At 38.4% G+C, this 15,510-nt stretch overlaps 1 protein-coding gene across 1 annotated transcript in view; it reads left to right on the forward strand.

Annotated features, from left to right (window-relative positions):
- Positions 1 to 15,510, forward strand: part of DIAPH3 (diaphanous related formin 3) — a 561,965-nt gene that overhangs the window by 267,817 nt on the left and 278,638 nt on the right. The window contains 1 exon segment of the mRNA XM_070380219.1: positions 731 to 832. Within this exon segment, the coding sequence (XP_070236320.1) occupies positions 731 to 832 (102 nt within the window).

The raw sequence follows: 15,510 nt of genomic DNA on the forward strand, positions 1-15,510 counted from the left end.
ATGGTTTAATCATTTAAGTTCTAACAAGGAAGCATAATTATATGTATTCCCTTTCTGAGCTGAAGATGATTGAGGCAAAGGACCATTGACAGCCATGGCACTTAAGTTCTCTCTGTATTCTTTTATCTGCAAGGTTCATCATCCTGTGTCTTCAATGCCTTTTCAAGTTTTCTTTCACATCAGAAAAGTTAGGTTGTCTTGTTTAGATATCTTCATTTTTATTATTAAAACTGTAATCATATTAGTTAAATCTTGCAAGTGCTGTCATTAGAATTCCCTTGATTTCGTTTCTATTCTTTCTCTTGCCTGTTAGAAGCAATATGATATCTTTTGTCCCCCTGAGTGAAGTGCTAAAAAATGTTTGGTTTTGCCTGAAATTTTCTGACATTTAATTGCCAATAGCTGAAATGTAATTGATCACATTTATCCAGGTGAGAAAGCTGTTCCTTTGGTATAGATTGAATTCTCCTTTCTCAATTATATAGCTAATCAAATAAACATTGAGTAGTGCTTGATTTGAATATGTAATAATCCTGGATAGAGAAGAGGAAAATTAGTTGCTTTCAAGATACAGAGACGAAAGCTTAAGGCTTAATATTTGGGAATTTAACTAGAAATAAAACTGAAGATTAACTTGGTCAATGATTTCCTTCTCACAGTTTATTAATAAATTTTCCTAGAATTTAAGAAGCACATTAATGAAGATATTTTCTTTTGGTTTTACTTTTAGAACTTAATAAAGCATCTTCCCGATCAAGAACAGTTGAATTCACTGTCTCAGTACCAGAGTGAATATAGCAACCTATGTGAACCCGAGCAGTTTGCTGTCGTGGTGAGTACCCTGTCAGCTCTCTGGAGGGGACGTCTGTGCTGTGCACAGAGGAAACAGAATGTGAGGCTTTTCACGTGAGTACTATTCACAAGCATTCAACGTCCACCTTGCTTTTCTTCTTAACCTGAGGATATTTATGGAAAATTATCTTGATTTTAAAATGCATGTTGAAATTCTAACCATAAATGAAATCTAAGGAGTTCTTTCAAAAGTACAAACGTGATTTTTTATCTTTTCTATTTAATGTGAAAATGTAAAATGAAACCTGCACTCCTACGACTAGAGTGGATTGTGCTTTATTCTTGAGCAGTGTGTTCTAACATATCGCAAGAGTAGCTTCACTTTCTCATTCTACTCAATCACTTCAGTTCCTCTCATGTTTTAAACTCTAAAATTAGAAATACAATTTCTTTTTGGCAATGAGGATGAAAAAATGAATGCATTTTATAAAATCTTCAAGACTTCCAGCCTCCAATTTTATAGAAGTTGGGATCTAAAGAGATGAAAAAAGACTTTCCAATGTTATATGTTAGCTCTATTGCAACATGAATTTAAGATTTTTATCAAGTTTTCTTTTCTCCTGCTCTTACCTTCTACCATTAAATTATCATGTTGACATTGGGTACCTCAGCCATCATGATGATGTTTAAAGTACTATTTCATTTTTTTCTAATATATAAGATTTTTTTTCCCTAGAGTCTTCAGCTATATTATTACCAACCTCCAGGGACGTGGTAGTATTATATTTCTATAATTCTGAAAGCTTGGATTGGATTACTAAAGGACTGTGTTTACATACTATTATTTGTCATGTTATTGACACTTGATTTTAAACTTCTTCCTGTCTCTTCATAAATCCAATCTACTCAGCTCTCTCTGCAGTGACTCTCCTGCCCCCAAAGTTCACAGACTCAGATTAGAAAGAAAAAAAAGGCAGGTTTTTCCTCTTCATAGCCCTGTAATTTTTATTATAAAACTTTTAAACAAATGCTATTTTTTTAACCCGAGTCTCTCCAGAGAGCTCTTTTATCCTCTTGTCTCTCTCTCTCTCTTTCTTTATTTTCTTGTTTATTTTCTGTCACCTGATCAGTCTTTCTCTTGATCCCTGTGACACAATATCTTCCATATAAGACAAGAGAGAATTTGCGTTACATTTTTAACCACAAGCTGCTTAGATTTTTGATGTTTGTTCGTCCTTTTTGACTCTTGAATGAAAATCATAGCATGTAAAATTACAATTTTAAAATATTCCTATCCATGTTAAATATGAAACACAAACTTATATGAAAATATCTGCTTACCAAGAAACTCTTTATGTTGCATATCATCACAGAGATTTAAAACTATTCTCATGTTTTTCCTGGTGATTGTCACAGAAGAATGAACTCTAACTTGGAGATGTTTTAGGTTTATTTAAATAGCCAGGTTATGGCTGCCTTTGAAAAATGAGGATTCCCGTCAAAGAGGCATGACTTACAAGTGTTGTACTTAGAGGGGTCAGAAAGTTAAAATAAGTATATTCCCAGATACCAGGGCTTTAGACATGGTAATTTTGATTTTAAGACAGAAATAGTTTCAGCACATGTCAATGCAAACTTGACCTTGACTCTACACATTCTGTGCTGATCATAACTGACTACAAATGGAATATAAAGAGAACAAGAGTGATACTGTTGAAAACCATCTGCTATTATCTGTTGATTATGAACATTTCTAAAAATACTATTTCAAGTTCTGGTTTGTGTTACACTAACATCTTAGAACTGGACATGGAACAACAGACTGGTTCGAAATAGGAAAAGGAGTATGTCAAGGCTGTATATTGTCACCATGCTTATTTAACTTATATGCAGAGTACATCATGAGAAACGCTGGACTGGAGGAAACACAAGCTGGAATCAAGATTGCCGGGAGAAATATCAATAACCTCAGATATGCAGATGACACCACCCTTATGGCAGAAAGTGAAGAGGAACTCAAAAGCCTCTTGATGAAAGTGAAAGTGGAAAGTGAAAAAGTTGGCTTAAAGCTCAACATTCAGAAAAGGAAGATCATGGCATTCGGTCCCATCACTTCAGGGCAGATAGATAGGGAAACAGAGGAAGCAGTGTCAGACTTTACCTTTTTGGGCTCCAAAATCACTGCAGATGGTGACTATAGCCATGAAATTAAAAGACGCTTACTCCTTGGAAGGAAAGTTATGACCGACCTAGACAGCATATTGAAAAGCAGAGACATTACTTTGCCAACAAAGGTCCGTCTAGTCAAGGCTATGGTTTTTCCTGTGGTCATGTATGGATGTGAGAGTTAGACTGTGAAGAAGGCTGAGTGCCGAAGAATTGATGCTTTTGAACTGTGGTGTTAGAGAAGACTCTTTAGAGTCCCTTGGACTGCAAGGAGATCCAACCAGTCCATTCTGAAGTAGATCAGCACTGGGATTTCTTTGGAAGGAATGATGCTAAAGCTGAAACTGCAGTACTTTGGCCACCTCATGCAAAGAGTTGATTCATTGGGAAAAAACTCTGACGCTGGGAGGGATTGGGGGCAGGGGAGAAGGGGACGCCAGAGGATGAGATGGCTGGATGGCATCACTGACTCTATGGACGTGAGTCTGAGTGAATTCCGGAAATTGGTGATGGACAGGGAGGCCTGGCGTGCTGCGATTCATGGGGTCACAAAGAGTCAGACACAACTGAGCGACTGAACTAAACTGAATATCTTAGAATATATTTGTTTTGATGAAGAAAGAAAGACAGTTGAAGAAAAATGTGAAGTTTTATATGAAGTTTTTTGGGGGAAGTGGGTAGCAAATAGTAATATTCTTCACTTCATCTTTTTTTCCATTCCAGTTTTTCACCATTTTCAGTCTGGCTCTCTACTTCTCAAACCCCCACGCATCACCCAAAAGACAGGAAAACTTTCGTAAAGTTCTATACAGTTGAGAGTTACCCCCAAAATGATGAACCACATGTGATGCCTGATGTTTTCTATTCTTTCTAATTTAAAAACTCAGTGAGTTCACTAATTGATTAAAGAGTGATGTCTTTTCAGCTTATCAACATTATATAAATTATACCATAATTTGGTTTTAAGAAATTGATTATAATTACCACGTGTATTTTTTAAAGATTCTCATAATGCTGTTTCATTTTTAAAGTAATAAGCTTAGTATACTTGTATATATATTGAAGATGGGCTGTTAACTAGAGGTAAACTAAACTGCAGATTCCTACAAGACTTTGCTCTCATAGAAAAACCTTTACTTATTGACTAAACCTATATTTAAAGTGCTAATCATTTCTGGCTGAAAAATCTTCAGAGTCACAAACAAGAAAGAGTCAGAGGTGGTCATTCCACCCCAAATAGGATCGAAACTTGCCTTTTTACTTGTTTTTATCGTAGATAGACTGGTGTTAACTGTTTCATCTTCAGGTTCTGTGCACTGATACTGTCATTTCTAACATTGTTTTCATTTTTATAGAAATCAGTTAAAACCCTGCAGTTATTTTCGTTGCCAGTTTACATTTTTGTTTTATCCCATTATGTAAATTCATTAATTTGATTCATATGAATTACAGATGTAGTCTATTTAAATAAACACTCAAATTTGATACAGTGGATAAAGTTACTAAAGTTGTTTGCATTATATAATCTGCTTTAATTCCACACAAGAATTATGTAAAACAGCAAACAAACAAAATCCAGCTTACCTGGAAGTCAGTGTTTGTCTCTATTATTTCTGTTTCATAGAAAGGTGGTTTGTGAAAGTAACACATCCAAACTGCTGGTAATCAATGTCAATTAAAGGCCAAATAGAAGCTACTTCCTTGGCCATCTAGTGGTTAAGACTCCAACCTTCCAATACAGGGGGCGTGGATTTGATCCCCTCTCAGGTAACTAAGGTCCTACATGTTCTGTGGTGTGTCCCAAAATACCAAATATATAAAACACAACATGTAAATTAGAAGTATGTTCTACTTTTGTCATATATTACTTACATACAAGTATCTGGGTCATGGAAAAAGCAAGAGAGTTCCAGAAAAACATCTATTTCTGCTTTCTTGACTATGCCAAAGCCTTTGACTGTATGGATCACAATAAACTGTGGAAAATTCTGAAAGAGATCGGAATACCAGACCACCTGACCAGCCTCTTCAGAAACCTATATGCAGGTTAGGAAGCAGCAGTTAGAACTGGACATGGAACAACAGACTGGTTCCAAATAGGAAAAGGAGTACGTCAAGGCTGTATATTGTCACCATGCTTATTTAACTTATATGCAGAGTACATCATGAGAAATGCTGGGCTGGAAGAATCCCAAGCTGGAATCAAGATTGCCAGGAGAAATACCAATAACCTCAGATATGCAGATGACACCACCCTTATGGCAGAAAGTGAAGAGGATCTAAAAAGCCTGTTGATGAAGTTGAAAGAGGAGAGTGAAAAAGTTGGCTTAACAGAAAACGAAGATCATGGCATCTTATCCCATCACTTCATGGGAAGTAGATGGGGAAACAGTAGAAACAGTGTCAGACTTTAGTTTTTTGGGCTCCACAATCACCGTAGATGGTGATTGCAGCCATGAAATTAAAAGATGCTTACTCCTTGGAAGGAAAGTTATGACCGGCCTAGACAGTATATTAAAAAGCAGAGACATTACTTTGCCAACAAAGGTCCGTCTAGTCAAGGCTATGGTTTTTTCAGTGGTCATGTATGGATGTGAGAGCTGGACTGTGAAGAAAGCTGAGTGCCAAAGAATTGATGCTTTTGAATTGTGGTGTTGGAGAAGACTCCTGAGAGTCCCTTGGACTGCAAGGAGATACAACCAGTCCATTCTAAAGGAGATCAGTCCTGGGTGTTCTTTGCAAGGACTGATGCTAAAGCTGATACTCCAGTACTTTGCACACCTCATGCGAAGAGTTGACTCATTGGAAAAGACTCTGATGCTGGGAGGGATTGGAGACAGGAGGAAAAGGGGATGACAGAGGATGAGATGGCTGGATGGCATCACCGACTTGATGGACATGAGTGTGAGTGAGCTCTGAGAGTTGGTGATGGGCAGGGAGACCTGGCGTGCTGTGATTCATGGGGTCGTAAAGAGTCAGACACGACTGAATGACTGAACTGAACTGAACTGAGTGGTCTATCGAGTATGATATTCATATATACTATTCAGAAATGTGTGAATATCCATTAAATTGTATGTCCCTTATGTTTTCTTGGAGAAGGCAATGGCACCCCACTCCAATACTCTTGCCTGGAAAATCCCATGGATGGAGGAGCCTGGTAGGCTGCAGTCCATGGGATTGCTAAGAGTCGGACATGACTGAGGGACTTCACTTTCACTTTTCACTTTTGGAGAAGGAAATGGCAACCCACTCCAGTATCCTTGCCTGGAGAATCCCAGGGATGGTGGAGCCTGGTGGGCTGCCGTCTGTGGGGTCACACAGAGTTGGACACGACTGAGGCGCCTTAGCAGTAGCAGTATGTTTTCTTTGAAACACTAAACCGTTTACTATGTCTATATTCTCTCCACATTTCCTATAATACAGTTTACATATCCACTTTTATTTATTTCTCCCTTGAAGTTGAAGCAAAGTTCTTTAATCCTGATATTATCTCTATTCTTTAAAAAATAGTCTTAATGCAGGCGAGCTGTATCTCGGTACTTTTATGGTACTAAACGTTTAATTGCTCATCTTATTTATGTTTTTTCCCAGTAATTCAGAATCTTAAGTTGCGTCCCTGAACTTATTCTTGCAGCCCTTCTAGCTGAAGCCTTGGCAAGTTTGAGCAGGACAGTCCCCAGGTGTGGGAGGTGGCCCTGCTGATGCTTGTAGTCTAGTAGTGCTGTTGACATGGTGATAGCTGGTACCTTTTAGAACTGATAACCCAGTGCTACGAATTCAGGACCTAGGAGTTTATTGATATTATTGACTTGTTTTGTGGCTGATAGCTATGCTTTCCAGGAAATTTTGGCATAAGGAAAAAAGAACACGTCAAATAGTCTGAACAAGCTGTCATTTAATTCTCAGACCAAGTGTTCTATTCAAATGATATTTTGTTATTTTAGAGATGGGTTCTGAGAAGTGGTCCATCTTTATATCGTTTTGTGTACTGTGAAATGAATGAGACAATTTACAGTGAGTTTTATTTGTTGATTTAGGTTTTGGGCTCCCCTGATAGCTCAGTTGGTAAGGAATCCACTTGCAATGCTGGAGACTTGGGTTCGATCCCTGGTTTGGGAAGATCCCCTGGAAAAGGGGAAGGCTACCCACTCCAGTATTCTGGCCTAGAGAATTTCGTGGACTGTTTATAGTCCATGGGGTCGCAAAGAGTCCAGTCACGACTGAGCTAGTTTTACTTTCTAGGTTTTGGGCAGAAGACATTGAATACTAACCAATGTGCTAAATTTGAAACATTGTTTTCCCTAGACAGTCCAGTATAAAACTCTTTGTTGAGAAATTGTTTCATATTTGGAATGCCCTAGTCTCATGCTTTATTCAGCTTAATTTTCTATCAGTAATATTACAAAAGGAAAATATACTGCTTAGAAACTCTCATTGGATCAGTTAGCTGTCTTTTTTCTTGGATTCCTTATTTTTCCTCTCAGCCTTACTATCTCCTTGTTTATTTCCCTCAAATACTGCCTGCTCATCAAAGGCTGGTTTCTGTTGAAAGAACCTGATTTTAGTTGTATGACTGTATTTTTTTATATTTGCAGTCATCTTTTGATCAATAAGCCATTAGGCAAAATCACTGTGCTCACAGTGGTACGGTTGGTTAACTGTGTGAGAAGTAAGATACGTAAATATTCAATGGGATCACAAGATTTAGCTGAAGCTTAGAAAGAGGCCTAAAATTTGCATTTGAAACTCGGTATACTAGAATTTCTTTGATTAAAAATTCTAAGCTTTTGAGTATTTGTATCCACATTATTTAGTTCTTTTAAGCTGCCAATTCTTCAAAGCAATTGTAGTGTTTATAGGAAATTGAATTGAACAAATGTTTTGTTTGTGTACTGTATTTTGATCTATCACCATTTGGTGTCACTGTAGGGCAGGGCTTTTAAACTTTGTGCAGTAGAGACTTTTTTATTTTTAACCAAAACATGTTGCAAGAAGTTCATGCAAATTTTCTTCCATTAAAAATGCCTCATTTTAAAATATACCTAAATATTCTTGTTATAAAACATTTAAATAACGTATAAAAATATTGAATACAATGTAGAAGTTTCCTTGTATCTCACTACCCACTGCATTCCATATAAATGATCTTTTTAAATGTTTTGCTGGCTTTCCAATCCTATTTCTTTGTATTTACAAATGTGTGCATACTCATTTGCACATTGTTCTAAAACTTCACCGTGAAATGTTTTGGAGACTTTGTTTTTATGATGTGATATTTTGAAATTCCTATATGGTATTTCATGCTGTGCTCAGTCTTGTCTGACTCTTTGTAGCCTCATGGACTATAGCCTGCCAGCCTCTTTTTCCATGAAATTTTCCAGGCAAAAATACTGGAGGAGGTTGCCATTTTTCACTTCAGGGGGCCTTCCTGACCCGAGGGCTGAACCCTTGTTTCCTAAGTCTCCTGCACTGGTTGGCGGATTCTTTACCACTGTGCCACCTACTGATATTTTGACTTTTTCTATAACTATTTCCTCAATGAAGGATGGTTAGTTTTTGTATTCCCCCAGGTTTTAAAAAAAAAATTCTGCATGCCTTGTTTGTGTATGTGTTGGGAGGGAGTGTTTTATAGAGGTTATGTGCATGAACTCTGGGTTTAAATCCTATATCAACCTTACAAGCTTTGTGATCTTGGGTAGTTGTTCATTTTCCTGTACCTCACTTTCCGTATTTGTGAAACTTACATTAGTTTCCTGTTGCTACTATAACAAAGTACCACAGACTTAGTGGCTTGAAACGAAATACATTTATTGTCTTAGAATCCTGGAGGTCAGAAGTCTGGAATGGGTCGTTAATACTGTGTTCCTCTGAGAGCTCTGGAAAGGATTTCCTCCTGGCCCTCCCTGCATTTGGCGGCTGCCACACTCCTGGCTTACCGTCTGCCATCCCACTCCCTTCTCCTTTTGTCATCTCCTTCCTTGGCTGTCTCCTCAGCTTTCATAAGGACATTGTGTTTATATTCGCTAATCTAGAATAATCAAGAGTCTTAATTTAATCACATCCACAATGTCCCTTCTGCCATGTAAGTTAACATATTCAGAAGTTTTGGGGATTAGTCTGTGACCCGATTTGGGGGAATCACGATTCTGCCAGCCTCAGGCCAGTGGTCGTGTCTGCCTCCACTACTACAGGCCAGTGGTCATGTCTATTTAATACTTCTGATGCTGGGAGGGATTGGGGGCAGAAGGAGAAGGGGATGGCAGAGGATAAGATGGCTGGATGGCATCACCGACTAGATGGCCGCGAGTTTGAGTGAACTCCGAGAGTTGGTGATGGACAGGGAGGCCTGGCGTACTGCGATTCATGGGGCCGCAAAGAGTCGGGCACGACTGAGCGACTGAACTGAACTGAACTGATACGTGTAAATCAGCTTGTAATCCAAACTCTTCTAAGGGTTAGCTTTTGTGATTAATATTATTATTTCTTTGTAAAAGTTGCAGAATTTGAATTCCTAGGTGAAAACTTCTGTTAATCTTGGTCATTCCTGCCAAGTTAACCTTCTAGAAATTATGTCAATTTATATTTTTACGAACAATATACATGAGGATTTTTGTCTTGCACCATCACTAGTACTTAATATGACCTTTTTATTCCACTTGTGATTTTATTCTTCACTCTATATTTCCAGGCTACCGAATGAGATTGACACAGTTTATTATATATTTATTGGTTATTTATACTTCTTCCTGGATTCACTTTCTTACTATATTATCTTTCTTTCCTTATAGTTTGTAGAAGCTCCTTATATAACCTATGTGTTATTCCTTTGTAAATATTTACAGATTTTCCTATCGCCTCTCACTTGTCCTTCCATGTTTATTTATGATGTCTTCTGTATCCTACGTTTTCGAAGTTTGATTATGAAAATGAATTGAAGAGTCATGTTCCTCACTCAAGGCGTATTCTGTGTTTTAGGACAAGCTCAGTCCTTTGCACATAATCCATATCAGTCGCTCAGTCATGTTAACTCTTTGCGACCCCATGAATCGAAGCACGCCAGGGCTCCCTGTCCATCACCAACTCCTGGAGTTCACCCAGACTCGTGTGCATCGAGTTGGTGATGCCATCCAGCCATCTCATCCTCTGTTGTCCCCTTTTCCTCCTGCCCCCAATTCTTTCCAGCATCAGAGTCTTTTCCAATGAGTCAACTCTTCACATGAGGTGGCCAAAGTATTGGAGTTTCAGCCTCAGCATCAGTCCTTCCAATGAACACCCAGGACTGATCTCCTTTAGAATGAACTGGTTGGATCTTCTTGCAGTCCAAGGGACTCTCAAGAGTCTTCTCCAACACCACAGTTCAAAAGCATCAATTCTTCGGCACTCAGCTTTCTTCACAGTCCAATTCTCACATCCATACATGACCACTGAAAAAACCAAAGCCTTGACTAGATGGACCTTCATTGGCAAAGTAATGTCTCTGATTTTTAATATGCTGTATAGATTGGTCATAACTTTACTTCCAAAGAGTAAGCATCTTTTAATTTCATGGCTACAATCACCATCTGCAGTGATTTTCGAGCCCCCAGAAATAAAGTCTGACACTATTTCCACTGTTTCTCCATCTATTTCCCGTGAAGTGATGGGACCAGATGCCATGATCTTAGTTTTCTGAATGTTGAGCTTTAAGCCAGCTTTTTCAGTCTCCTCTTTCACTTTCATCAAGAGGCTTTTTAGTTCCTCTTCACTTTCTTCCATAAGGGCAGTGTCATCTGCATATCTGAGGCTATTGATATTTCTCCCAGCAATCTCGATTCCAGCTTGTGATTCCTCCAGCCCAGCGTTTCTCATGATGTACTGTGCATATAAGTTAAATAAGCATGGTGACAATATACAGCCTTGATGTACTCCTTTTCCTATTTGGAACCAATCTGTTGTTCCATGTCCAGTTCTAACTGTTGCTTCCTGACCTGCATACAGATTTCTCAAGAGGCAGATCAGGTGATCTCGTACTCCCATCTCCTTCAGAATTTTCCACAGTTTATTGTGATCCACACAGTCAAAGACTTTGGCATAGTCAATAAAGCAGAAATAGATGTTTTTCTGGAACTCTCTTGCTCTTTCGATGGTCCAGTGGATGTTGGCAATTTGATCTCTGGTTCCTCTGCCTTTTCGAAAACCAGCTTGAACATCTGGAAGTTCACTGTTCATGTATTGCCGAAGCCTGGCTTGGAGAATTTTGATCATCACTTTACTAGTGTGTGAGATGAGTGCAATTGTGCGGTAGTTTGAGCATTCTTTGCCATTGCCTTTCTTTGAGATTGGAATGAAAACTGATGTTTTCCAGCCCTGTGGCCACTGCTGAGTTTTCCAAATTTGCTAGCATATTGAGTGCAGCACTTTCACAGCATCATCTTTCAGGATTTGAAAGAGCTCAACTGGAATTCCAGCACCTCCACTGGCTTTGTTTGTAGTGATGCTTTCTAAGGGCCACTTGATTTCACATTCCAGGATGTCTGCCTCTAGGTGAGTGATCACTCCATCATGATTATCTGGGTTGTGAAGATCTTTTTTGTACATGTCTTCTGTGTATTCTTGCCACCTCATCTTAATATCTTCTGCTACTGTTAGGTCCATGCCGTTTCTGTCCTTTATCGAGCCCATCTTTGCATGAAATGTTTCCTTGGTATCTCTAATAATCTTGACGAGATCTCTAGTCTTTCCATTCTGTTGTTTTCCACTATTTCTTTGCATTGATCGCTGAGAAAGGCTTTTCATCTCTCCTTGCTATTCTTTAGAACTCTGCATTCAAATGGGAATATCTTTCCTTTTCTCCTTTGCTTTTTGCTTCTCTTTTCACAGCTATTTGTAAAACCTCCTCAGACAAGCATTTTGGTCTTTTGTATTTCTTTTTTTCTGGGGATGGTCTTGATTTGTGTCTCCTGTACAATGTCATTAACCTCCATCCATATTTCATCAGACACTCTGTCTATCACATCTAGTCCCTTAAATCTATTTCTCACTTCCACTGTATAATTATAAGGGATTTGATTTGTGTCTTACCTGAATGGTCTAGTGGTTTTATAAGTACGTGTAAATAGCAGTTGATTAAGTCTTCTTTGGATGGTGTGGAACATCCTGTAAAGTTATAGAATGAGTGAAATGCCACTTACTGTCCCTCACTGTCTCCCTAAGCTACTTCGCTTGCTTCCTATAACTTTTACATGGATGTCTAAAATTCTTAAAATAATATCCCTTAAAAACAAAGTAACAAAAAATCTTCATTGAAGTATAAATGGTACACAGTAAAAATGCATATATTTAAAACTTGTAGAATTTGATTCATTTTGATATAAGTGCACTTGTGAAACCATCATCATAATCAAGATAATGAACATGCTCATCAACCCCGAGTGCTTTCTCAGACTTCTCCATGAGCCTCTCCTTCCTGCCCGCTCAGGCACCAGCGTTAGGTCTCTGAGGAGCAGCCACAGCCACTCCTTCCGCCCCTTGTCTCGCCTGCCCTGTGCTTTATCTCCCAGACCACTTACCCTGTTCTCAGGGCCCGTGCCCAGGCCCGTCCAAAGCCTGCTGTCCCTATTCTCTGCTTTGGGAAACGCTCTCTGGAATTCTTTCTCTAGCACTTCTGTTATTCCTTGCACAATTCAGGATCCTTCCTCTTTGTTATCATAATGCTGGGTACTTTCTGTAGATGGTTCTTATTTCCCTGAAGTATGCCACAGATTTCATTTATGCTTGGCACTTTTGAACAAGCTGAAGTATATGAACTCATCTTTATATTCCTGACCCATGGTCCATCTTGAGCTACACGGTGGCTACCCCATACAGGCTAAGTGAATATGTGAAAACGAAAGAGAGGAAGAGAAAGGAGGGAAAGTATATATAGCAAGGATAGTAAAATAAAAATGAAGTTAAGAATTGTTTTTGATATTTTACTTTTTAATTTGTTTTCTGACTATAATAATTTGTAATACTTTGAAATTATCAACAATTATTAGAAAAAAGGTTCACAGAAAAATTGGGGGCAAGTTACAGAGATTTTCTGTATGCACATGCATAGCCTCCCCCTTTATCAATATCTTCCAGTAGAATGATACATTTATCATACTTCATGAACCTACACAAACACATCATAATTGCTCAATGTCCATCGATTACCTTAGGGTTCATTCTTGGTGTTGTATGTTCAGTGGATTAGGACAAATATGTATCACTCCTGGGTGTTCATTGGAAGGACTGATGGTGATGCTGAAACTCCAGTACTTTGGCTACCTCATGCAAAGAGTTGACTCATTGGAAAAGACACTGATGCTGGGAGGGATTGGGGGCAGGAGGAGAAGGGGACGACAGGATGAGATGGCTGGATGGCATGACCGGGTCGATGCACATGAGTTTGGGTGAATTCCAGGAGTTGGTGATGGACAGGGAGGCCTGGTGTACTGCGTTTCATGGGGTCTCAAAGAGTTGGACTCGACTGAGCGACTGAACTGAACTGATAATGATGTGTGTCCATCATTATGGTACGATACAGATAGTTGTTTTTAAAAATTACATTTTGAAATGAAAATGTTGTGTACTTTTGAGATAGTGATTTTAAGTTTTGTTAAAATGAGTCTCTGGCCAATTATTTCTTTGGTAAGAAGGGGTTAATTTAAAAGTATATCAAGTAGCCAACAATTTTGAGCGTAAAAGTCTCAATTTATACTTGTATTCAAAACGGAAGATAACCACCCTATATGATTCTGCCACCTACTTTGTAAACTTGTCACTTTGTAGATCAGTCCGTTTGTAGCCTTACTCCACTTTGCTCGTGGCGCCACACCTATGCTGGGCTTTCCCTGATCCTTTTACTCCTGAGGCCGTGCTGTTTCAGTCTGGGGGACTGAAACCCTCGGGTACCTGCCTTATACAGTGCTGCTTTGGGTACTCAAAAGAAGTTGAATATTTTCAAAGGTATTGAGGAAATTCTGGTTTGGTTTAAGAATCATGGCTTATTGAAACAGCTTCAGAAGAGACTGACCAGAGTTGGTGTGGAACCTGAAAGAATATGTCCACTGAGTCATCGCTTTCCCAGACTTAACATATCCACGTCTCTTTCATTCAGGTGTTGATTATTTGGAGTGCTTTGCAAATGTCCAGATTCAAAATCGTTCATGTTTCACGGAATTATCGGTTTCTTCTTTTCAGAATCCATTTTGGCTTCTTGTAATTACTGTTTCCTTTTCTCCTTAGTATTCTTCTTCAGTCTTGTCTGTCAGTGACATAAATCTCTCCAGTCTCTCCTCCTGGAAGACAGGAGCCCTGTTTGTCTTCAGTTACGGCCTTTGTCCCAGGTCCTTCACATTTCAGTATGCTCTAGACAGCACTTTGGCAACCTCATTTGCAGATCTTTCACCATCCAGGAGGATGTTTGTTTAGAATAGTAAACTGTTATAACTCTGTCCATAGCTATTTAAATCTTAAAGGTCTGCTTCTCTTAAGATCATAAACATTCAGCTGTTGTTCAGTTATTCTTGTCTCTTTGCTTTGCAACCTTCTTGACATGTTTCTACCAGGATCCAGTACTTAATATAGGCTCTCTAGCACAGATGGCTTTTCTTCCACCTAGTTTAAAGCTTATTAATTTAGCTTGCTTTCAGTTGTCATTGGTCTGTAGCCTGAAATTCTTGAGACATGTCATGCTGCTGTCATTTTCCTTATAATCTGATTTCTGCTTTTCATCTCAGTCAGTGGTCCAAGTCAAAATGATCACAATGCCGTTTGAATTTTTAGCAAAACTTACAGAAATTTTGTAGGTTTAAGTAGTTAAACATCAGTTGTCAGGTAAGAGAAATTTCTGTTTCACCCATCCTAGTATTTTCTCTGAAGATTTTTTTTCTCTCACAGATTTCATCTTAATTCTGCCTACATATGACATGGTGGAGGTACATGTTGACAAAACTCTTAAAAGGCCATTTACACCTTTTCTTTACATGATTTTTGGTAGTATAAAATAATGTATAACAGATTTATTGATTTAGGCAAATATACTGAAATATACAGAAAATTAGAGACTTTTTTTTATGGTTGAACTTAACATGGCTTCACTGTTGGTAGATTGAGTATATTTAAGAACATTTCTGATATTTTTTTTTTTTTTTTTTTTTTCATTTCTGATATTAATTTGAGTTCTCATTTAGATGATTCTGAGAAAGTGGCTCCATGTCCACTAGCCTTTGGTTAGTGGGTCTGAATTACCAGACTTGTATGGATGAATTTAGACCTTGAGATTATATTGGTAACGAAACCACTATCTCATGTGTTTCATTTCAGTACCTGTCCTCTTGGTTCAGCAGTGATTCACTCATTTGTACATTTATTTGACAAATATTTATTGGACACCTCCTCTGTGCTTGGCCTTTTTCTGGATTCTGAATTTGTTGCAGGGAATACGTCTCTTACTCCTCCTTGGTTTTACATTGTAGTCGCATATAGTGACAATAGATAAGAAATGAAAGCTCTGGGTCAGGTGACCCTCAGTACTTCTCAGCC

This window comes from Bos mutus, chromosome 12, assembly GCF_027580195.1.
Source record: "Bos mutus isolate GX-2022 chromosome 12, NWIPB_WYAK_1.1, whole genome shotgun sequence".
Taxonomy (NCBI): Eukaryota; Metazoa; Chordata; class Mammalia; order Artiodactyla; family Bovidae; genus Bos; species Bos mutus.